Source organism: Tursiops truncatus, chromosome 1 (assembly GCF_011762595.2).
Source record: "Tursiops truncatus isolate mTurTru1 chromosome 1, mTurTru1.mat.Y, whole genome shotgun sequence".
Classification (NCBI taxonomy): domain Eukaryota; kingdom Metazoa; phylum Chordata; class Mammalia; order Artiodactyla; family Delphinidae; genus Tursiops; species Tursiops truncatus.
The window spans coordinates 14068037-14093925 of NC_047034.1; the positions used below are offsets into that span (position 1 = coordinate 14068037).

The 25889-nt window shown below is 39.9% G+C and overlaps 1 protein-coding gene across 1 annotated transcript in view; it reads right to left on the reverse strand.

Moving 5' to 3' along the window:
* Nucleotides 1-25889, reverse strand: part of USH2A (usherin) — a 784083-nt gene that overhangs the window by 109281 nt on the left and 648913 nt on the right. The window contains exon 60 of the mRNA XM_019920609.2: nucleotides 24917-25271. Within this exon, the coding sequence (XP_019776168.2) occupies nucleotides 24917-25271 (355 nt within the window). The remainder of the gene's footprint in view (nucleotides 1-24916; nucleotides 25272-25889) is intronic.

A 25889-nucleotide genomic window follows, 5' to 3' on the forward strand; every position in this document is an offset into this window, starting at 1 on the left:
TAGAGTCTGTCATACAGAGTGAAGTGAGTCAGAAAGAGAAAAACAAATACTGTATGCTAACACATATATATGGAATCTAAAAAACAAAACAAAAAAATGGTCATGAAGAACGTAGGGGCAAGAAGAGAATAAACATGCAGACCTACTAGAGAATGGACTTGAGGATACGGGGAGGGGGAAGGGTAAGCTGGGACAAAGTGAGAGAGTGGCATGGACATATATATACTACCAAATGTAAAATAGCTAGCTAGTGGGAAGCAGCCGCAGAGCACAGGGAGATCAGCTCGGTGTTTTGTGACCACCTAGAGGGATAGGATAGGGAGGGTGGGAGGGAGGGAGATGCAAGAGAGAAGAGATATGGGGATATATGTATACGTATAACTGATTTCACTTTGTTATGAAGCAGAAACTAACACACCATTGTAAAGCAATTATACTCCAATAAAGATGTTAAAAAATAAAATAAAATTATAAGAAAAAAAATTTCTACTTTCATAGTGTAAATAATATTTGTTCACTAGTACATATTTTATAATTTATAAGTAAGTAAACATACATATAATGGAAATGTGTACTCCCAAAATTGTTATTTATAGGAGTGCACATTCTAAAAAGTTTGGAGACAACTGGACTATATTAACATTCTGCCTTCAGAAAAGCTATTACTAAGAAGGAAAACAAAGCAATATCATTTCCTTCTCTGAAAAATCAAATGCAATCCAATCACTAGCTTATCATGAATAAAGTTCTAAAATAAGAACAAGGAACTCATTTAGGTCCCGGCCTTGTAATGGACAAAGTCCTACAACGCTTTTTGGAAGATAAATGCTTAAGGATGATTTGTAAAAAAAATCTCATCCCCTTGACTAATTTCCCAGTGGGAAGTGCTGACTATTACTGATAAAAATGATACCGATGGTCATTGCCCAGATGGCACTTTGAAGAATATAGTTGGAGACGAAAGCCCTGTAAAATGGGCGTGTCACAAAATCATCCTAAACCTCTATTATGCACTTGGGCTATTTTAACCAGTTACACTGTTACATGTATTTTATTCGTTCTTTTGACTATTTCTCAGGTTGAATGATTTGATTTAAATTCTCTGTTAAGCTTAAAGTCTAGAGTGAAGAAGACCAGTGCAAACGTAAGTGGTTTCGGCAAGGTATAAAATATTTACACCGCCTCTCACTCCCGTGTTACTTACAAGATTGCAAGTAATCAGTTACACCACAAAAGGTACTGGGCTGGGAGGGAAGCAGGGAGCTCCGGGTACACAGGGCATTTCCCATCCCAGGGAAGCGATGTTCAGTTATCACGGTGACTGTCATCTTAACAATTGTGCAAGTGCATCATTCACTGTGGGTGACTCGAAACAGATGAAGAGGAGCTGAAAAATGGAAGAATTTTCCTTGTCTCGTGTCTCTCTGATAACCAGGCGGACTACAGCGCATGAAAGATGAGGCCTGCTCAATTCAAACCAGAGCACGTAGTCACCATCTGGGCATTTTAAAAGCAGGACACATGAAATGCCTAGATGTATCCCCCAACAGGGTGCAATAATACAGCAGCAAAAAGAAAACTATGTGAACTATGGCCACTTTCACACTTGCAATCATTCTAGTACAAGAAGAGGCAAGGATTTTCCAAAAACCTCCCTAAGATGCTCAGATGCATCTTAACTGCTCACCCGTTTGATGCACAGGTGGTTTCTTGTCTTAGCAGTGGCACGTGGCATGTACACATAACCAGCAGAGGGCACTCTCCTCATGGAAAGAAAAGGGTCAGACCATTTTCCACGGAGTACCCGGCAGGAGGGCTCAAAAATGAAAATACTCAGTAGACCACACACCCTAAAATAGTCAGAAACAGTCACTGCTGAAACAAATGCTGACTTCTAAAATGATATATTTGGCTTTCAAAGGTGTACCCAATTGAATCGTTTCTTCTAGATGCTGTCAGATGGAAACTTTATCTTTCTGAACTATTAGAATTACTAAGTTATTTAAAAGTTAGGAAACAAAGAGCATTCATACTATCTTTTTGCATCTTTGAAGATGAGGTAAGGATTTCTTATTTCTGGGAACCTCTACAAGCTTCTATAGATCCCAAGGCATACAATCTAGTAACACTGCATGGTATGCCACTACTGCATCAGTTAAAAGAAAACCCTCGAAAATTCACTCTCTTCTAGTTTATTCTTCTGATGTACCTTTTGAAATAAGAGAGAGAGAGAGCGAGAACATTATTTATAGGAATAAATGTCAGCTATGTAGAAGCGTTACTCTTTGGCCACAAAATGAATATTTGTAAGTTAATATGTTTAATACATATATTTAAACGGAATTTTAATTATGTAGACAGATTGTTTTATAATCCCTGCCTTAGTTCATTCATATTTGCAAAAATGGGTGTTCACAACATCAGGTAAACTCACAGGCTCCTCATTTGCTGACTTGCAGCTTGATGAATAGAGAGTCTGCAAGATGGCATTGCTTATCGTAAAAAGAGGCACGAAAACACCCTAATGAAACTAATAATTGGGAAGAATTTAAGACTGTCTTTCTGCCTTAGGAAGGAAAGAAACTCTAAGGAAACACAAATGAGAGAATTAAAGAGAATACATTTTAGGAAGAACATTTACCAGAGAATCTTTCCATTTAAATTTCCTTGTTTCCAGTTGAAACTCCAGGTACATTTAAGAGGAAAATGACTCCAGATTTTTTCTGGAATTTCCCAAAGAATTTTATTATTTTTTGGGGGGGGGTGTCTCTCGTCATCTATCATCTTTTATTCCACTCCTTGCTAAGAATTCTTATCAGCCAATCTAACCATTCAATTTATCCTGCCTATTTTGTAATGAATAAATAGCACATACCATTAATTGGCCACCTGGGGTTCAAAGAGCAGAAATACAGAGTTGGTGTCTGAATGCTGTAATATGCTGACAGCAGACTGACCACACTCTATTTCACAAGATTTAAAATCAAGCGTCCTCGCCCCAGTCGCCCCTCCCTCACCTCCCTCCATTTCTTGACCGTCTGTGAGGCTAATATAATTTTTTAAAGTGATTTATTTCTAACAGATGTGACCATCCAGCCACAGGGACCTGGATGCACAATGCCTCTCACAACTTTAATTTCTGGATATAATAAGCATATATTCCACTAATACATAATTATCACTCTGTTAAGAAAAGGATGCCAAGGCATGAGGTACGATGACCAGGTACTTCTGGACAGAAAGGACAAATTGGTGGCCCTCCTGAGGCCCTGACTATGCTCAACCTAAACGTGTTATTATTGTATTTCTAGAATATGGTCGGTCACAAAGGAAGAACATTATCACAGTTTAATGTACACAGCAATATTTAGGAAGCTAATTTTAGGTATACATTAAGATTTTTTGTAAATCAGAAATGACACAGGATAAGGTAAGAAAAGATGGTGGCACAGGTCCTACACAGAGAAAGCCTAGAAGACAACCTCAGAAGAGTGATTGGCTCTTCCTTCCCCTCGTTCTTCAAGCGGCTCTGTGGCATCTCAAGGGCAGGCCTCGGGGCTGTGTCCTCACCCACTTGACTGTGGTCAGTGCTCTAGATGTGAATGCTGGGGAGGTGGCCCCAGGCAGTTCCCCAAAGCCAGTGAAGACCTCACAGGCTTACCTGATGAGGTTTGGGTTGGGACCCAGCACTGTCCTCGGCACAGTGAGGCATCACCTGAATGCTGTGAACTTTACGTGATATGTTAAGTGAGTTTAGTATCGCAAGTCAGCTTTGGAGACAAAGCCTATTCTAATTTTCCCAACCAGTAGCCTGCCTTTTCCTTCCCCACTGCTGTCACCTGGACTCTTGGGTCAACTGCCACAAGACCATTCTGTTACTAATGTGATTTGTTAAGTGGTACATGCTTCTGGGAAAGAGTTGTTAGGGAAGGAAGGGGGAATAAAGAGAGAAAAGCTTTTCTTTTTTTCCCTTTAAAAATATTCTGGTTGAGTCCAGACAGTACCCTCTCAATACATGAGCACAATGACATCTTCGTGTACTGATTTTTCTCTCCATCAATCTACTTCAGGTCATAACAACCACCATTCACTGGGTTATCTACTCTGTTCCTGCTACCCTATGGGGAGCTGCCCCTCTGAGGGAGACATCACCACACATAACCTCCGCAAAACGCCAAGACAGTCACTAATCCACACATGCCTGGACCCCTAGACCCAAGCCACTGACCCCCTCACTCGACAGCTTTGCTAGGCATTTGCTGGGAGCATTTTGAATGAGTATCAGCCCAGCAAATGGGGACAGATTGGAAAAATATTTCCCTCTCAGCCTCCTGAAGCAGACACGTGCCATTGGATGTTTATAAACCAGCCTCCTGCTTCTTTGCCTGAATAAGGAAATGTCAGTTTCTCTCCTCTCCTTCTGTTTGAATCCAACCCATTGTTTAAGACACAGACCTCTCCCCAAAGTCTAAACTTCTCAGTCCAACGGATCCTTTAATTCTTTGAATCTTTTTTTTAATAGATCTTCATGGGTTGTTGATTATAACCGCTTCACAATACCATCTTAGTTTCTGTTGCACAACAAAACGAATCAGCCATACGCATATGCATGTCCCCATGTCCCCTCCCTCTTGAGCATTCCTCCTGCCCTCCCTATGCCACATCTCTAGGTCATCGCAAAGCACCGACCTGATCTCCCTGTGCTATGCGGTTGCTTCCCACTAGCTGTCTATTTTACATTCGGTAGTGTATATATGTCGATGTTAATCTCTCTTTGCCCCAGTTTCCCCCTCCCCCTACCCATGTCCTCAAGTCCATTCTCTACATCTACGTCTTCATTCCTGTCCTGCCTCTAGATTCTTCAGAACCAATTTTGTTTTTTTAGATTCCATATATATGTGTTAGCATACCACCTCACTACAAATAACTCAATTTCTTTTCTTTTTATGGCTAAGTAATATTCCATTGTATATATGTGCCACATCTTCTTTATCCATTCACCTGTTGATGGATACTTAGGTTGCTTCCATGTCCTGGCTATTGTAAATAGAGCTGCAGTGAATATTTGGGTACATGACTCTTTTTGAATTATGGTTTTCTCAGGGTATGTGCCCAGCAGTGGGATTGCTGGGTCTTATGGTAGGTCTGTTTTTAGTTTTTTAAGGAACCTCCATACTGTTTTCCATAGTGGTTGTAACAATTTACATTCCCACTAACAGTATAGGAGGGTTCCTTTTTCACCACACTCTTTCCAGGATTTATTTTTTCTAGCTTTTTAGATAATGGCCTTTCTGACCAGTGTGAGGTGATACCTCACTGTAGTTTTGATTTGCATTTCTCTAATAATTAGTGATGTTGAGCATCTTTTCATGTGCCTCTTGGCCATCTGTATGTCTTCCTTGGTGAAATGTCTATTTAGGTCTTTTGCCCATTTTTTAACTGGATTGTTTGTTTTTTAAATATTGAGCTCCATAAACTGTTTGTATGTTTTGGAGGTTAATCCTTTGTCTGTTGTTTCATTTGCAAATATTTTCTCCCATTCTGAGGGTTGTCTTTTTGTCCTCTTTATGGTTTCCTTTGCTGTGCAAAAGCATTTAAGTTTAATTAAGTCCCATTTGTTTATTTTTATTTTTATTCCTGTTACTCTAGGAGGTGGGTCAAAAAAGATCTTGCTGTGGATTACGTCAAAGAGTGTTTTTCCTATGTTTTTCTCTAAAAGTTTTATACTGTCTGGTCTTACATTTAAGTCTTTAATCCATTTGGAGTTTATTTTTGTGTATGGTGTTAGGTAGTGTTCTAATTTCATTCTTTTACATGTAGCTGTCAAGTTTTCCCAGCACCACTTATTGAAGAGGCTGTCTTTTCTCCATTGTATGTTCTTGCCTCCTTTGTCATAAATTAGGTGCGCATATGTGCATGGGTTTATCTCTGGGCATTCTGTCCTGTACCATTGATCTATATTTCTGTTTTTGTGCCAGTACCATACTGTCTTGATTACTGTAGCTTTGTGGTATAGTTTAAAGTTGGGGAGCCTGATTCCTCCAACTCCGTTTTTCTTTCTCAAGATTGCTTTGGCTATTAGGGGTCTTTCGTGTTCCCATATGAACTGTAAAATTTTTTGTTCTAATTCTGTGAAGAATGCCATTGGTAGTTTGATAGGGATTACATTGAATCTGTAGATTGCTTTGGGTAGTATAGTCATTTTCACAATATTGATTCTTCCAATCTAAGAACATGGTATATTTCTCCATCTGTTTATGTCATCTTTAATTTATTTCATCAGTGTTTTATAGTTTTCTGAGTACAAGTCTTTCACCTCCCTAGGTAGGTTTATTCCTAGGTATTTTATTCTTTCTGCTGCAGTGGTAAATGGGAGTGTTTCCTTAATTTCCCTTTCTGATTTTTTGTTGGTGGTGTATAGGAATGCCAGAGATTTCTGTGCATTAATTTTGTATCCTGCAACCTTACTAAATTCATTGATTAGTTCTAGTAGTTTTCTGGTGGCATCTTTAGGATTTTCTATGTATAGTATTACATAATTGGCTAATAGTGGCAGTTTTACTTCTTCTTTTCCAATTTGTATTCTTTTTATTTCTTTTTCTTCTCTGATTGCTGTGGCTAGGACTTCCAAAACTATGTTGAATAAGAGTGGTGAGAGTGGACATCCCTGTCTTGTTCCTGACCCTAGTGCAAATGCTTTTAGTTTTTCACCATCGAGAATGATGCTTGCTGTGGGTTTGTCATATATGGTCTTTATTATGTTGAGGTAGGTTCCCTCTATGCCCATTTTCTGGAGAGTTTTTAACATAAATTGGTGTTGAATTTTGTCAAAAGTTTTTCTGCATCTATTGAGATGATCATATGGATTTTATTCCTTAATTTGTTAATGTGGTGTATCACATTGACTGATTTGTGTATATTGAAGAATCCTTGCATACCTGGGATAAATCCCACTTCCTCATGGTGTGTGATCCTTTTAATGTGCTGTTGGATTCTGTTTGCTAGTATTTTATTCAGGATTTTTGCATCTATGTTCATCAGTGATATAGTTTTATAATTTTCTTTTTTTTGTGACATCTTTTTCTGGTTTTGGTATCAGGGTGATGGTGACTTCGTAGAATGAATTTGGGAGTGTTTCTCCCTCTGAAATATTTTGGAAGACTTTGAAAAGGATGGGTGTTAGCTCTTCTCTAAATGTCTGGTAGAATTTGCCTGTGAAGCAATCTGGTCCTGGACTTTTGTTTATTGGAAGGTTTTTAATTATGGTTTCAAATTCATTACTTGTGACAGGTCTGTTTATATTTTCTAATTCTTCCTGGTTCAGTCTTGGAAAATTGTACCTTTCCAAGAATTTGTCCATTTCTTCACGGTTGTCCATTTTATTGGCATATAGTTGTTTGTAGTAGTCTCTTATAATCCTTTGTGGTCCTGCAGTGTCAGTTGTGATTTCTCCTTTTTCATTTCCAATTTTATTGATTTGAGTCCTCTCCCTTTTTATCTTGGTGAATCTGGCTAAGGGTTTATCAATTTGGTTCATCTTCTGAAAGAAACAGCTTTTAGTTTTATTGATCTTTGCTATTGTTTTCTTTGTTTCTATTTCATTTATTTCTGCTCTGATATTTATGATTTCTTTCTTTCTACTGACTTGGGTTTTCTTTGTTCTTCTTTCTCTAGTTGTTTTTTTTTTAATTTTTAATTTATTTTTGGCTGTATTGGGTCTTTGTTTTTGAGTGCTGGCTTTCTCTAGTTGCGGTAAGCAGCGGCTACTCTTCATTGTGGTGCATGAGCTTCTCATTGCAGTGGCTTTTCTTGTTGCACAGCACAGGCTCTAGGCTCGCGGGCTTCAGTAGTTGTGGCTCACAGGTTTCAGTAGTTGTGGCTCGTGGGCTCTAGAGTGCAGGCTCAGTAGTTGTGGTGCACAGGCTTAGTTGCTCCGTGGCATGTGGGATCTTCCTGGACCAGGGCTCGAACCCGTGTCCCCTAAGTTGGCAGGCGGATTCTTAACCACTGCCCCATCAGGGAAGCCCCTCTCTAGTTGTTTTAAGTGTAGGGTTAGATTGTTTATTTGAGATTTTTCTTGTTTCTTGAGGTGAGATTGAATTGCTATAAACTTCCCTCTTAGAACTGCTTTTGCTGCATCCCATAGGTTTTGGGTCATCGTGTTTTCATTGTCATTTGTTTCTATGTATTTTGTTATTTCTTCTTTGATTTCTTCAGTGATCTCTTGGTTATTTAGTAGCGTGCTGTTTAGCCTCCATGTATTTGTGTTTTTTACATTTTTTTTCCTGTAATTGATTTCCAATCTCATAGCGTTGTGGTCAGAAAAGATGCTTGAAAGGATTTCAATTTTCTTAAATTTTCTGAGGCTTGATTTGTGACCCAAGATGTGATCTATCCTGGAGAATGTTCCATGTGCACTTGAGAAGAAAGCGTATTCTGCCACTTTTGGGTGGAATGTTCTATAAATATCAATTAGACTATCTGGTCTATTGTATCATTTAAAGCTTCTGTTTTCTTATTTATTTTCTGTTTTGATGATTTGTCCATTGGTGTAAGTGGGGTGTTAAAGTCCCCTACTATTATTGTGTTACTGTCGATTTCTCCTTTCATGGTTGTTAGCATTTGCCTTATGTATTGAGGTGCTCCTATGTTGGGTGCAATTTATAATTGTTATATCTTCTTCTTGGATTGATCCTTTGATCGTTATGTAGTGTCCTTCCTTATCTCTTGTAACAGTTTTTATTTTAAAGCCTATTTTATGTGATACGAGTATTGCTACTCGAGCTTTCTTTTGATTTCCATTTTCATGGAATATCTTTTTCCATCCCTTCACTTTCAGTCTGTATGTGTCCCTAGGTCTGAAGTGGGTCTCTTGTAGACAGCATATATGTGGGTCTTGTTTTTTTTTTTTTTTTTTTTTTTTCATTTTTTTTTTTTTTTTTTTTTTTGCGATACACGGGCCGCTCACTGTTGTGGTCTCTCCCGTTGCAGAGCACAGGCTCCGGACGCACAGGCCCAGCGGCCATGGCTCACGGGCCCAGCCGCATGTGGGATCTTCCCGGACCGGGGCACGAACCCGTGTCCCCTGCGTCGGCAGGCGGATTTTCAACCACTGCGCCACCAGGGAAGCCCTGGGTCTTGTTTTTGTATCCATTCAGCCAGTCTGTGTCTTTTGGTTGGGGCATTTAATCCATTTACATTCAAGGTGATCATCAATATGTATGTTCCTATTACCATTTTCTTAATTGTTTTGGGTTTGTTTTTGTGGGTCTTTTTCTACTTTTGTGTTTCCCACTTAGAGAAGTTTCTTTAGCATTTGTTGTAAAGCTGGTTTGGTGGTTCTGAATTCTCTTAGCTTTTGCTTGTCTGTAAAGCTTTTGACTTCTCCATTGAATCTGAATGAGATCCTTGCTGGGTAGAGTAATCTTGGTTGTAGGTTTTTCTCTTTCATCACTTTAAGTATATCCTGCCACTCCCTTCTGGCTTGCAGAGTTTCCACTGAAAAACAAGCTGATAACCTTATGGGGATTCCTTTGTATGTTATTTTTTGTTTTTCCCTTGCTACTTTTAATATTGTTTCTTTGAATTTAATTTTTGTTAGTTTGATTAAATGTGTCTTGTTGTGTTTTTCCCAGGCTTTATCCTGTATGGGACTCTCTGTGCTTCCTGGACTTGGGTGAGTATTTCCTTTCCCATGTTAGGGAAGTTTTCCACTATAATCTCTTCAAATATTTTCTCAGACCCTTTCTTTTTCTCTCTTTCTTCTGGGACCCCTATAATTTGTATGTTGGTGCATTTAGTGTTGTCCCAGAGGTCTCTGAGATTGTCTTCAATTCTTTTCATTCTTTTTTCTTTATTCTGCTCCTTGTCAGTTATTTCCACCATTTTGTCTTCCAGCTCACTTATTCATTCTTCTGCCTCAGTTTTTCTGTTATTGATTCCTTCTAGTGTATTTTTCATTTCAGTTGTTGTGTTGTTCATCTGTTTGTTCTAGTTCTTCTAGATCTTTGTTAAACATTTCTTGTATTTTCTCATGATGCTTCCATTCTATTTTTGAGATTCTGGATCATCTTTACTATCATTACTCTGAATTCTTTTTTAGGTAGATTGCCTATTTCCTCTTCATTTATTTGGTCTTGTAGGTTCTTACCTTGCTCCTTCATCCCTGACATATTTTTTTTCCATCTCATTTTTTTTTTCTTTTTATGAGTGGGATTGTGTTCCTGTTTTATTGGTTGTTTGGCCTGAGGCTTCCAACACTGGAGTTTGTAGGCCATTGGGTAGAGCTGGGTCTTGGTGCTGAGATGAGGAACTCTGTGAGACCTCACTCCGATGAATATTCCCTGGGGTCTGTGGTTCTCTGTTAGTCCGATGGTTTGGACTTGGAGTTCTCACCATGGGAGCTTCTGCCCGACCCTGGGCTCACAACCCAGGATCCCACAAGCCATGTGGGGTGGCAAAAAATATATATGAATAAATAAAAAAGAACAATAACAAAGTAAAAAATAAAATTATACTAGGAAACTAACAGATATGTTAGAAAGAATGTAAAAATAAAAATATAGATGATGAATCAACAACTGGAAGGTACATCAGTACCACAATAGTAAAAAAGAGGAGCTGGGGAAAGGAAAAAAAAAAAAGGGAGGGGGGAAGGCCTTGGCTGTGGAGGGAGGGGCCTAAGCAAGGGCAAGGTTTGGGCAGTGAGCGGGGCCAAAGCTCAGGACCCACAGGGCTGGAAAAGGCCCTGTGGGCTGTGGGGGGTGGGGCTTAGGCTCAAGGAACAGAAGGGGCCCAGGCGTGCCCCCCACCCCCGGTCTCAGAGGACAGGGAACCTCACCTGGGAGCCCAGCAAATTTCCTGGGCTCGAGTGGGTGGGACAAACGCCCTCCTCTCCTCTCCTGCTCCTCTGGTCTGGGGTCTGGGAGGGTTCCTCCTGCCTGCCTCTCCTCATCTCCCCGGCCTTCCTCTTATGCCCCAGGACCAATGCGGCTGGGGGGCGAAGTGGGGGCCTTGGAGGGCAGGGGATTGGCCTCTAATTCTTTGAATCTTTTATAAATGGTTTTCTGTATTTCTTTTAGACAATCATATCAAGCTATTTGGCACCTCTCACTTGTGTTGCACTGAACTATAATTTGTGGCTTTCATTGATATTTAGCTTTTCATAAATAATATCTCATTTCCTCTGGGCTGGTAACTCAAGAAGTAGCACTGGGTAGTAGAAAGAACAAACTTTAGAAGCAGAGAGACCTGAAATTGAATCACAGTGTAACTGTGGGCATGTCTCTGAGTTTCTGTTTCTTCACTAATAAATTGCAGATAATAATGCTCACTCCACAAAATGGTTATTAAGATGAAATAAGATAACATGTGTAATGTGCCCACAACGTGTTTTATGTTGAAAGTTATCAGCCAATAACTGCTTATTGATTAAAATTGGAAGATATAAATGATTCCACCTCAGTTGGATTTATCTGTGAACATGTAGATCTCCTCTTAAGCTCTCCTCTATAGCATTACCAAGAAATTGCAAGAGACTCTAGAATATGATTACAGTTTGAATAGAAACAAGAAAAAACATGCAAGTTGCCTCATGCTCATTACAGAGTTTATCAATTCATGAATCCTTTCACGCATTACACAAATATTTGTCTAAGTGTGGCATTATTCTAGGTTCTGGGAATAAGGGAACTGAGTAAGCAGAAAAACCTCTGCCCTCATGGGGCTTATATTCTGGTTGGAGAGACAGACAGTAAACAAGATAAATAAGCAAAAATATATACTGCTATATAATGTTAAATATTAAGGAGAAAAATAAAGCAGGGAAGAGGGATAGAAAGTCTGTGTGTGGTGGAGGAGGGGGTGAAATGATAGCTAGGTAGGTCAGGTAAGTTCTCCCTGAGAATGATAGAAGGTGACACTTTAATCAAGACCAGAAGGAAGTAAGGAAGTCAGCCATGGGGATACCTGGGGAGGAGCTTTCCAGGCGGAAAATGCTCCAGTCAACAGATCGCTACCCCCGCCCTTCGAGCCATGAGGAAATAATAACTGGTCCTCATTAATTTTAATGCATGCTTACAAAATAGGAGAGATATATGTGTATACGTATATCTATATCTTTCCTGTTTTTCTCCTGTTTTTTTAATCTTTTAGTTTAAAGGGAAAAATATACCGTAGGCCTTCTCCCTTCAGGGAGACGGAGGAGAAAAAAGTGCTGGAAGAAAAATCTCCACTAGGACTTAAAAGTAGTTTTCCTTCAAATTTTGGATAATCTAATTATGATAAATGTCTCTCCTGACTTTTACCCTAAACTGGGTTTTGAACATCTTAGAAGTCCAAAAGGTTGGCAGAGTGCGCAATTTAGAGTAAAACATCAATATTCTTATGACCTGTATATATATATATATATTTTAAATGCCAGGTGCTTTGGTATAAAAGGTACAAAAACATTGTATGGGTTCAAGTCTTCCTCAGCTATGAAGGGTCTTTACTGTATGATTATCTTGGGTAAGTATCCCCTTAATATTGTGCCCCAAAGAACGAGATTACTTTCTTTGGGAAAAAAAAAAGCATAATTTGTGTTTTAAATACTATTTGTCGCCGTTTAGGAAGATGGTGGGGTCTGAACACTTTCCTCCACCAGCAGAAATACTTAAAAAGGCCAACTTCTGTCAATCCATTCAGAGTTGGTTAGCTCTCCCCTCACTTGGGGCAGGATGTGTACAGAGGTTCGCAAGTTCTGGCGAGCCTTGTTTGGAAAAACACTGCCGTCGGGGCACAGGAGAGAATGAGAGTAAAGCACTGGACAGGGTTTTTCTCTCTGGAAAACTTCCAGAGGGGACCATGCTCTTGACAATACAGAGCTAAAGATGAGAGTTTTCAAGACCCTTTCTATTTCCATACGAGTTCCTTTGTATGCTGGCTTGCCTGCCATTATGTTTATGCAATTCTGACAGTGTTCTTAATGACACACTAACAGATTGTAAAACACGCTGCTGGCATTTACTTGTTTTTTATATTTTTAAAACAATGTCCTTCATGTAACAGTAGTTAAGTGCGGCAGAAGGACATCATCAGAGGCATGGTTAAACTGTAATTTACACCATTAGGAAGGCAGGAGCAATTTTTATTGTCTGGCAATTTTCTTGTTGAAATATTTGGACCATATGGCTCAATTTGTGTAATAACCTTAATTTCTGCACCCTTCAGGTCTGCCTCTATCTCCTACGGAATGGTAAAATGTGGTTTAGGAGAAAAGGCAACTGTCTATACTTAGAGAGTTGAGATTAATAACATGTCACGTCCTGTTTTTGGTGAAGGAATTCGAACAGCGGCCAGATGGTATCTCTACAAATAGCTGTCAGGGGTCTTGATCTAATCAATACAATGTATTAATACATCTCCCTTTGCTGTTTCTCCAGGGGCCCGTGCACAACATCTGGAAAGAGTGGGGGGTGCTCTGCCAAGTAGAAAGCCGACTCTTTTCAGGATCAAACTGAGCCCCGTTAATTTTTCACGTACCCTTGATAACTGTTTCATAATGAGCGATGCGTCTTGACGGATTTGGGGTTGGCAGAGAAGGCTGCCCCTGCTTTCTATCCCCATTCAGTCCACTTATTGAAACCAACCCATTAATCAAGCTATCTGGCATAAAACCTGAATGTCAGCTCAGCAAGAGATCAATAACCATCCTAAAAAAAAAACACAGAACCAACCACTAATGGGCACAGGTATCCAGCCATGACACTAGTAATTGCTTTAGCAAAAATAAAACCCTGTATCATAATCACCCAATAGGAACTTATATGAGAAAACTCATTACTTGTGTCTTGTCAAAAAGTAACATTTACATGCGTTAAAAATATACCGTAATTTTACTAGCTAGACATGGTCATTATCTTTCAGAAGTAGACAATGCATCTTTTGGAATGGATGAAAACTCTCTGATTTTGTAATGTGAACATTTAATAATCCAAGTATCATAGGAAATGTTTAAAAATGAGTTATTACACTTATTTTATTTTGTTTTTGCAGTACGCGGGCCTCTCACTATTGTGGCCTCTCCCGTTGCAGAGCACAGGCTCTGGACACGCAGGCTCAGCGGCCACGGCTCACAGGCCCAGCCACTCTGTGGCATGTGGGATCCTCCCGGACCGGGGCACGAACCCGCGTCCCCTGCATCGGCAGGCGGACTCTCAACCACTGCACCACCAGGGAAGCCCTATTACACTTATTTTAAATTCAGAGTACCTGAGGGGCTCCTTAAGATGATCTTTAGCCCAACCTTGTATGACACACGGCAAACCTGCTGTGGTGAGAACTCTGATGTGACATCACGTGGGTCAGAGTTCTTCACTTTTCAGTTAGCAAATCTCTTTTGGCTTGGCAGGCAGGGATTTCTGTACTCTGATTCCCTCTGAAAGACAGACCCAATGACCTTGTCTATGGAGAGGAATTCAGAGCAGAGATGGGGAGACGGTGGCAACCCACAGCACACATTCTGAATTTATGGCTTCCTTGGTAAAGCAGTCCTTAGTGGCTCGCAGACAACAGGTGGAAACCTGTTTTGCCCTTAGGAGAGTCTAAGATTTTCATTAGGAGACAAATCCCGGGAAGTACTGCCATAAAGACAGTCCTTCATTGGCTGATCATCTGATCAAATCCTGCCAAGATGATAGAAAGGTCTAAGGAACCATCCGGGAACTTGAAGGTGATGCCACATCCATCTCTTCTGACAGCAGAACTAAGACTCACGATGCTGTGTTTGTTCAGTCAATGCTTTGCGGTTCTGTAGGGCGAGTGCTGGGTTTGGAAGCAGGGGTATGAGTAAGGGCTCCCCCAAGTTCTTTGGAGAATTTATAAGTACAGTCAATGCCCACGCATGACCAAAGAATTGCTTATCATATTGTAATTCGTCTCTTTCCTCATGTGCTCCAAGACCACCATGGGTCCCAGAGGGAAGAGACTATTTCTTCTTTCTTTGTCTCTGTCGTAGCTTCTGGGCATGATAGAGTATCAAAGGAGATTTAAGGTGAACAACTGATGACTGGAAGAGTCCCATAGTATTTCTTGGTCTTGATCAACCACGTTAGATTTTGTGTGTCTTGGTCCTCAATTGCAAATGACTCGCAATTTTCGTACATGCGTTAGTTTTCAGAGAAGCTCAGGTTTTCCAATTTCATTTTGTTTAACTGATGTTCAGTATGGATGAACAGAAACACCCTGACCACGGCATGTTTTTAGTGGACTTGCATCACATCAAGCAAGAAAGCTGTCTCAACGAATGAGTTCTAGGACTAAAATCTGAGATTTGGGATCCACGATATAGGGCATCCAGAATTTTCAATTTTGAGGATGGCATTATCAAGATATTTAATATATACAAATTTAAACCCTCTGTGACAAAGAGAAAATACTCTTTTAGGGCATCCCAGTTCATAGATATGATCCCTAAGGCCAGCCATTGGAACTTAGTAACATCCAGCTACAGCACTAACAAGGTGTTTCACCTTAAACATTCTAACGAGATAAAAAGATTCATTTGCAAACCCATCACATATGTATTCACAGGTGGCGGGTGTGGGTCATTGCATTTGGATTAAAAAGCAAATGTCTCTCTCTACATGAGAGGTCACTGGCTGGTATAAGACAAAAATCTTTTCACTGTTTGGCATAATTAAAATACTCCAACAGTGGTTTCAGTAATTTAAAAATCACAGTATTGTTGTAATATTTTTCTAGGCTTCAGGAGCTCACCATTGTTTGGCCCAATCAAATCTGGGAACGCTGGAGAAGTTATCACCCATCAAGGTAATTACTTTCAAGTTGAAATAATTACTCTATCAATGTTAATGGTCTTTCAACTTCAATAAAGCACTCACCTGCCGATAATCACGGCTAACCTCTTGCTCTAATGCAATTCCCTCTCTATTTAGTAGGTTATATTACAGCCGTTACAGTGGTCACTTGTCCTGAACAGCTGCTGAATTTCACTTTGATCGGCTGTGAACCATAAAAGAATTGGTCGTCTGTGTATGATTTCCCCCTCACCCAGAAGCCCTTGCGGAGCTCAGGATGTGATCTCTTGGCTGCAACCGGGGACTCGGGGGCAGCCATCTTGCCTCAGGTAGTGGCTACTTTCCACTGGTGACAAGAGCCCAGTAGTTCAATTAACTTCTGCCCTTCACTGCCACTTACAGCTTGCTGTCTCTGCTAAATGGCACATATTCTGAATTTATGGCCTGGGCCTGTTACAGTGTGGACTAGTTCCTTTTACTTTCATATATTTTTTTAACAAGGCTCCGTGGGATTCTTGGGTGTCTAACAAGGGTTTCCTTATAATTCAGTTAAAGGCCAGAAAATAACAACATGCCTGTGTCAAAGGGCAAACAGTCTTCCCACCCACTTCTCCCGTAAACTGATAGACTGCTCTTTGGTAAAGGTGAAGTGGGTGGATGCCAATTTAGCAGCATCTGTGTGGTTTTGGGGGAGAGAGAGAGAGAGAGAGAGAGAGAGTGAGAGAGAGAGAGTGTGTGTGTGTGTGTGTGTGTGTGTGTGTATTGCCAAAAGACTGCATGTTTTGCTTACATGATCTCAGATCTAAGTGAACAGGCAGGGTCCTGTGAGTGTCATGGTGGGTAAACTGAGCTGCACGTAGAGTGGAAATGGCCTGAGGAGGACTCTTAGGGTGGTCCGCATGAGATGTTTATGAGGGGAGACGGGTCAGAACTAAACCTCAGGGAGACAGAAAGCGCATTCTCACTCAGGGTGATTTAGAAAGGAAATAGAGCCTAATCCAATATCTGAGAAACTACCTGGAAATGCACAGTATGGTATTAGAAAATGTCTAAATTTGCAAGCTCAGAATTTTGTTGCAAGGCCTGCTTAAAATAAACACAATCTACATTTTCCCAATCATGACCAAATTCATACAGTTGCTTTATCCAAACCCCAATTTTTTTCTACATTTGCTCATTTCTTTCAGCCTCTGTTATTCCAAATAAATAGTAGGATATCTGAAGTTCTACAGCCTATTTATATTGCTATTTACAGTCTTAAAGTACTTTGCATATGCATTAATTTATCTAGCCCTTACAACAGCCTTGTGAGATAAGTAATATTTTAGTTCAAACTTGACAATTAAGTAGGAAGGCGGATCCATTTGAAGTGTACGAATGTGATCATTTGAGAAGGGAACAACATTGGGCCTTCAAGCAAAAGGATTCAACATATACTTTAGAATTAGATTCAATGGGACTTAGTGAAGGATTTGATATAGAAGTAAGGTAAGGGAGGACTCAAGGATGATCTGGCTTGAGCAGCTAGAAAGATGATGGAGCCATTCAGCTATGTAGCAGGATGTACTGGAGAATGATGAGTAGAGCTTAGAAAAATAGGTGATAAGTAACTCCACTGGCACTGTTAGACATATGTCTGCAGGACTTACACAAAGAATCAGCCTTACACCTTCAAGCCCATCTTCCTCTGAAGATCTGTAAAAGACAACTTATGTAAGAGAAGACCCTTCCTATATAAGAAGATTCATGAAAAGCAAGTTCAAGAGGGGAATTCAGTAGAGAAATTTCTCCAGGTTATCTCCTTACCACTTGAGGGAGGATGGGGATACTCCATACTCCTCTCTCAAAGCATATGAAGGATATCTTAGAGAACAGCATGAAGAAATTGAGGGTGTCTGCAAGAAAGGTGAGATGGACATTCCACTCCTTTCAAGAGGCTTGCTATGGAGGTGACAAGACTTATAGGGTAATTCTGATGCAGCCACTAGGGTGAAGAAGGATCTTCCGAGATTCTTATACGATCTCAGGATTTGGGGATCATGGCCTAATGCAGAAGCTGATACCTGCAGCTCGTTCAACAAATTCTGAAGTTCTGAGGCTGGCTGCGTCTTACCCAGTGGTGAGGCAAGTAGAGAAGATAGTGCTGGACTAGTTGTACTTTCCTCTTTTGATAGAACAAGTTTTCTGCAAGCCTAGTGGATGCCAAGAAAGCAAGGAGTTTTGTCAACATGATAGGACCTGATATTGGCTGACTGCTCGGGAACAGGAACACGGAAGTAGAAGGTTGTGGGTGGATCTTTGAGGCAGTAATGGATAGGGGTGCAAGAAATTTGCCAAAGCGTGTGTCACCTGCATCAGGAACTGTGAAGCATGGAATCTCCCATGGGAGACCTCTATGGAATCCACACAAAAAAATCCCATGAGACACCTACAAATAAGAAGGCAACAGTAGATGCATTAGAACAATATTAAGGAGTTAGACTCTGCTACTTTTTGTTTAATTTTATCTTTTCTTCCATGACCCTGAGGAAGTCAACAAGAGAAGAGAAGGGAACTGAAGAAAAGGAAGAAAAATGGACATGCTTTCTCTTCCCCATTGTAGATCCCTTAACACAAGTCAGGCTTTAGACTGGATTTTTTTTAACACCTGAAATGAGTCCCATTTACCAAAACCGGGCTGGTCCTTGTCACTGAAAGTGACTGGAAAACCATGGGACCTGCTCTAGAGATTACTGATGAGCAAGGAAGGGAGTCCTGATGAAGCTTGCTGGAATGAAGTGGTTGGAGAAAAATAAAGCCCTTTCAAGGAAGTAGTTATACAAAGTTCAAGAAGACTTACATGGTATTTCATCCCCAATAAAACCGAGCAAAAAGCAAATCCCCACTATATATTTGTGTTTGGTAGAGCATTATTAGAAAATAAGGATAAAGATAAGGTAAGGCTAATAAATGAAAAGTTGAGGTCAAATAAAATACAACATTACAATAAAAAATGGGATGTTCCAACAAGTATTCATTGTTTTGTGTCACATCTACTCACCCATATTTTGTATCTTTTATATAAAAGAATGAATGATGCAGGTACTCATATTCTAAACTGAAAATCCCAGCTAATAGAATTGATACAGAAAGTAGAGTTATTGTTTTTATTACTATTTTTTCTTGATTTTAGAACAACAGTTACCAAAGGAGTTGTTTTAGATAGCTAGATTTCCTAAAGCATTTCTTTTGACTTATCAGTGGATCTGGGGGAAAATGCCAAGAACCATCAAACTGTAAGAGCTACAACTAATTCAAGATCATATGTAAAGAGCAATAATGTTTTACATCATACTAAGCCAAAATGAAAATGGGATTAAAAATAAATTCATCGATGTACTCACAGACTCTCCATGATATGGCAATTATAAAATATCTCATTTTTTCCTTTTACATATCTACCTAATGGTAAAGAGATCTGCGACAACCACATGGGGACATTTTGAATACCTCCTCCTTGACACTGGGCAAGGGAGTTTGGCAACTAGAATCTAGAAACTAGAGTTTGTAATTCTGGATTTTATTTCCAGATTAGAAGCCAACTTTTAGTGACCCATATAATTTGCTTACCCCTCGACACCGTATGTTTGATTCTACATACAGAGTGAGGGACCATCTATCTTTCTGGGGACTGGGCAAGTGTCTGATCTGGGCTTGATGTTTTATAACCCTGTGGGGTAAGCAGGGATATACTGAGAGCACAGACTAACAGGTAAACCACTTTTTCCTTTCCATCCCAAGTTATTTTTGCCAGTGTGATGGCAGGTGCCAGGGAGAAAAAGCAAACAAATCCTAATGGTGGCAACAGTACCGCCAACCTTGCCAGGAGTGTTCCCTGTAAATACCACCATGGAACTCTCGTGTGCCAAGCAAGGATAAATGCAGTTTCTCTCCTGACACCGCACAATTCATCGCAGAACTAATTGGGAAGGGGGTTTAAGGACTTCAACCTAAAGCTGGTTTTCAGTAGTGGAGGGAATTGGTCTGAAGAGACCCTAAGGAACTAGATATATCTCTTCCCCTTAGAAGGATCTCCGTAGGTCCAAAAAGGAGATGAAACTTTTCATGAGGTTGGGAGAAAAGCTGGTGATACAGCTCTTTCCATTTCTTCTCTCCTGCTGCCTCTGTTGCTAATGCTGCAGCTCTTGCCAACACATATGCTCTCCACCCCCATGGAGGGCCCCCACTGCCAGTTCTCCATCCACTGCCACCATCAGGAGGACTCATGCATTCATTGCACCTGTTTTATGTGGCTCTCCCAGCCACATCCACCTGTCTGTAAACAGCTCCGGGGGGACTTTGGGACAAGCTAGGGATGGCAGTACACTACAGGCAATTTATTGGTGGCTTCTCATGCAGGGATGGGATCCCAAGATAAGCAAGAGCCTAAAGGAGGGGCATTAGTGACACTTCTTGCAAGTCTGCGGATTGAATTGTAATCCTGGATTGTGGGAATGGATTCTGTATCTCGCTAACTGAAAAATGTAATTCCTTTGCTCTGGTAAATTTCAGCCAAAGTGGTCAATGAGATAAAAAGTTGGAAAAATTTCCTAGGGCAGGCACAGAAATGGAAAGAGACAGTGAAGATGTTTAGTGGGTATAGGAATTGAAGAAATAGTAAGTATAGCCAGGAAGGCACTCCAAGAGATTTAAAAGGGAATCATCAACACATGAGCAGTAGAAACTCAGAAGCAAAGAAACTTAAAAACCTGAAATGCCTAGTAGTAAAAATCTGTGCCTCAGACTTGACTACTCATCTTCCCCCAGAGTCTCTGCCCAATAGACCAGCTGCATGGGAGACACTGATAACACAGATAAGAGCAGTATTGAGTACTGACATGTTGAATAGAGTACTCAATGACTATTGGCCAAATTGGATTGAATTGTTGATAACCTGTTCTTGACCCTGAGGGCCCAGCATGCTAGTATAGAGAAATCATGCTGTTCTGAACAGGAAGAGATGGACCTAAATCACAGGAGGAGGGATTTGGCTAGGATAAAAGGAACATTCTTCTCTGATGGTGAGGAATTGGAATTAAGAAACTCCCGAACCTCCTTCTTTAGGTATCTTTAAAAAACGGTTGAATACATTCTCTTGGGAATGTAGGAATGGATGAAACTCAAAGACAACAGCTTATTTTCCTGATTATTTCTTTCAAAGATGTCAGTCTATAAAGAGTCATAGTGGCCTCCTGCTCTGGAAACTTGGCCTAGTGACCAGAACGACATAACACTGGCCCGATTGCTCTGTGGAATATGTCCTCGACTGCTAACAATAAGTTCAAATGGGACTTTTCCTGATCAACCTAATGAAATCTTCTCTTGGGACCCTCAGGGGCAAAGATCCGGATTTTGGGGAGCTACTTTGAACACACATACACATTCAAAAATGGAATGCAGAAATATTGTTTCTTGATTATTATGGGTCTTCTCGTTAGCTGTGCAAGGATTAATCTTTAGAAGAATGGAGGAAGACAGCAATACTTGGCTGGCAAATGGAAATTATGTTGGGGAGGGCTATATACAAAGGGCCACGTAAAGCTTAAAGCTTGAGGCCATAGGCCTTCCACTTTTTCAGGAACTTTTTTTAGTGTGATAAAAATAGAACCAAGCAGATTAAATAAAGAACAGAGTTCACTGGATACTTTGAGTCTTGGGTTGTAAAATGAAACTGGCTATGAAGGGATGACTTAGAGGATATATCAAAAGGGAGTTCTCATAGAACTTTTTGGTAGATTAAACGTTTAGGCTGAAACCTCTGAAAGCCATATTTTGAAAGATCAGAGGTTTAAGCATTGCAACATTGATGCCTTCAATAAAAATATATTTAAATTAAGTTGCCTCATTCAGAAAGATCTTGTCAAGGATTTTTCAATATTTTTCTTTCAGGGTGGAAGTTAAGAACATGAATTCCAGGGATATAGTGAGAAGTAATAGATTTCCCCATGGATCACATATCAACTAAAAAAGAACTTCTGCACTTAAGAACACTGCTTCTGATGCTTATAATGAGGGCACTAGAATATGTAATATGAAAGACCCTGATATATAAAGATAATTAAATGTCAAATAAAAAAATAAAGTACCGATTCTGAATTCTAAATAAAATGAAGATTTCTTTCTGATATAAATTGCAGCAAGCTTTTTGGACCCACCTCCTAGAGTAATGAGAATAAAACCAAAAATAAACAAACGGGACCTAATGAAACTTAAAAGCTTTTGCACAGCAAAGGAAACCATAAACAGGATGAAAAGACAACCCACAGAATGGGAGAAAATATTTGCAAGTGAAGTGACCAACAAGGGATTAATCTCCAAAATATACACACAGCTCACACAGCTCTATATCAAAAAAAAAAAAAAAAAACCAACAACCCAATCAAAAAATGGGCAGGGGGCTTCCCTGGTGGCGCAGAGGTTGAGAGTCCGCCTGCTGATGCAGGGGACACGGGTTCGTGCCCCGGTCTGGAAGGATCCCACGTGCTGCGGAGCGGCTGGGCCCGTGAGCCATGGCCATTGAGCTTGTGCGTCCAGAGCCTGTGCTCCACAATGGGAGAGGCCACAACAGTGAGAGGCCCACATACCCCCCCAAAAAAAAAAAAAAAAAATGGGCAGAAGATCTAAATAGACATTTCAAAGACATATAGATGGTCAAAAAGCATATGAAAAGATGCTCAACGTCACTAATTATTAGAGAAATGAAAATCAAAACTACAATGAGGTATCACATCACACTGGTCAGAATGGCCATCATTAAAAATTCTATGACCAATAAATGCTGGAGAGGATGTGGAGAAAAGGGAACCCTCCTACACTGTTGGTGGGAACGTAAATTGGTACAGCACTATGGAGAACAGTATGGAGGTTACTTAAAAAACTAAAACTAGAACTACCATATGATCCAGCAGTCCCACTCCTGGGCATTTATCCAGAGAAAACCATAATTCGAAAAGATACATGCACCCCAATGTTCACTGCAGCCCTATTTACAATAGCCAAGACACGGAACCTAAATGTCCAGTGACAGATGAATTGATAAAGAAGATGTGGTACATACATATAATGGAATATTACTCAGCCTTAAAAAATGAAGTAATGCCATTTGCAGCAACATGAATGGACCTAGAGATTATCATACTAAGTGAAGTAAGTCAGACAGAGAAAGACAAATATCACATGATATCAGTTATATGTGGAATCTAAAAAAATGATACAAATGAACTTATTTACAAAACAGAAACAGATTCACAGACTTCACAAACAAACTTATGGTTACCAAAGGGGAGAGGTGGGGGGCAGGGATAAATTAGGAGTTTGGGATTAACATATACACACTATTATATATAAAATAGATAATCAACAAGGACCTACTGTATAGGACAGGGAACTCTACTCAATATTCTGTAATGACCAATATGGGAAAAGAATCTGAAAAAGAGTGGATATGCGTATGTGTACAACTGAATCACTTTGCCGTACCTGTGAAACTAACACAACATTGTAAATCAACTATACTCCCAATATAAAATAAAGTTTAAATTTAAAAAAATGAAGATTTCTTTAATTTACACACTGCTTATTTCTTAATTCTATGAGAAATTTGAACATAGGACGGTGAGAAAATATTGTACTTCATTCATTTACGAAGATTCTTCTGGAGTTTCATGAAAATATGTTTGCCTCATCTTATTTAAACATTTTGATAGATGTTATACTCTATAAGATAACCTTCATATAAAGTGGGCTGCCAAAACTGGAAGCAAAGAAAATGGTCTGGTCTTTGACAATGGTGCTTTACGATGTCTATTCTTTCTTACTTATGAGGGGTTTCACACTTAGCAAGGTCTTGGCACGTTTTGAAAACCCTATGTATTTGACTCCCAAGACCACAATGTTTCATCTCTGTGAAGGAAATCTGAGGGTTTCCTGCTGATCTCCCAGAGCATTTCTTTCTTTTCTTCTCTTTTCTTTTTCTGTTAATAGGTGCTATCTGCCAGTCATTTTTCTCAATGCTGGGGAGAGTCAGGGCAGCCAAGTAATATCTCTCAGACATAACTTGGTTAATTTTGTGTTTCACAGATCTTCACTAAGATTTTTAAAAAATATTTTTAAATAAAATAATGGAATAAACCGTCACTGGAAAAAGTCAGAACTAAAGAATCATATGAAGTAAAAAGTAAAGGTACCCCCTCTCCCTACACGTTGCTTTATGGGTAAGTTGCAGAGTATTCCCTTGTCCCAATATGTCTCCTCTCTCTATTTACAATATTCCAGAATGTTTTACACAAATTACGTCACATTTACACACTTTCCAGAGCATTTCTTGCCTAACACTTTTGGTGTATGATACTCTCACTTGTATTGTGGTTTGCAGCTGGTAGGTGGTAGGGTTTGGGACCTGAATCCCAGTGTGGTGGATATTATGGGCTGTAACCCACTACTACTCTTACCTTTTTATGTTCAGTTCTCATCTCTGCAGTATTATAACAGAGAAAGCTCCCCAAGATAAGGATCATCCTATTTTTGTATCTCCCATAGAATGTCAGGCTATGCCAGGGGTAAAGAAAGCTCTCAGGAGATACAGGTAGACTGAATTAAGTTGTGTTATGGGCCAGAGGAGGCCAACCCTGAAAAATTACCACTAAGTTATAGTGCATGTGATGTATATGTATAACTCTGCGTATCTAGACAGGTCTACCTAGAAATTTAATTTTCTTTTTCCTCAAAGAGCCAATAGTATCACATCGACATATGTGACATGTCTAATTTTATCTGAGCCTCATCCTCATGAGGTGTAGAGGGACACATTTAATATTCCCATTTAATGGATTTGGAAATCACGCAAAGAGAGATTCACGTATTTGCTGGAGGTAACACAAATTAACCGTGGTTTGAAAACTGGTCTCCAATATCTCTTATACTTAGTCCATGGGTACGTTGCACTTTTTGCACTTAACCATTTTCATATATATGTTTAAGCCCCAAGTGAAGAAAAATGACAAGGCAGATAAGAAAATTAATGTCAACATATTAACCAGATAATCTAAGTATCTGTTATACTTTTTTTCTGAAGTTCTTACCGTCACGGTGAAAGCGTGCACAACAGAGAAGTTCAACGTCGGGTCATCGGTTCTCTCTTGGTAGACCACACGGTACTGGGAGATAATGCCATTGGGAGATTCTGGCTTCGTCCAGTTCAGTAGAACTGAATGAGCACCAGTGGCTTGAGCCCAGGGCGCTGGCAAATCTTGAGGTGGGGCTTCTAGAGTCCGTGCTGATGACCACAGACTCTCCACAGTGCCCCTGGAGTTACGGGCTCTGACCCGATATTCATAGAGCGTGAAAGGCCTCAAAGTATCTGCATTGTCAATAAATTCAAGGGCTCCTTCTGACCAGACAAACAAAAGGGATTCCTCTTCAAGGCCAGCAGGACGTCTGGAAGGAAACCAGCAAAACAATCAGTGACACGGCACACTTCAAAAGAAGGTTTGTAGACAGAGTAAGGAATTGCTTTTTAGAAGAAATTTTTACAAACTCAATTTTTCAACAGTCCCATTAATGAAATGAACATGTTAAGTCTAATAACAGGAATTTGCTTTAGAGCTCTTTAAAGGGTAAAAGTCAAATTTATTTCCTATGGCTTCTCCAAAACCTAGTAAAACGCAGAGTATGCTCAAAAAATTCTTTCAACTACCTGAGAAGGTGATTGTTTAGGTCCATCTTTAGATTTTATTGATGTTAAAACTAGGGCCCATGAAGTAAGTTACACAGAGAAAGTAACTGAATCACTTTGCTGTATACTTGACACTAACACAATATTGTAAATCAACTATACTTCACTCCTCCCCTTCCCCCCCCGCAAACCTCCCCCACAAGTCCCATGCAAACTCTTTTGGCACTTAACATATAGAGCATTAAACATCTAAGTAAGACAAATGGAATTGTCAGTTGCTGGAATGACCCCAGATAGCTAATATTTCATTTGGAACAGATATTTGCTCATCTGGGTGTAAAATCATGATGCAGACCTGACCAGAATTGGAAGTTCCTGAG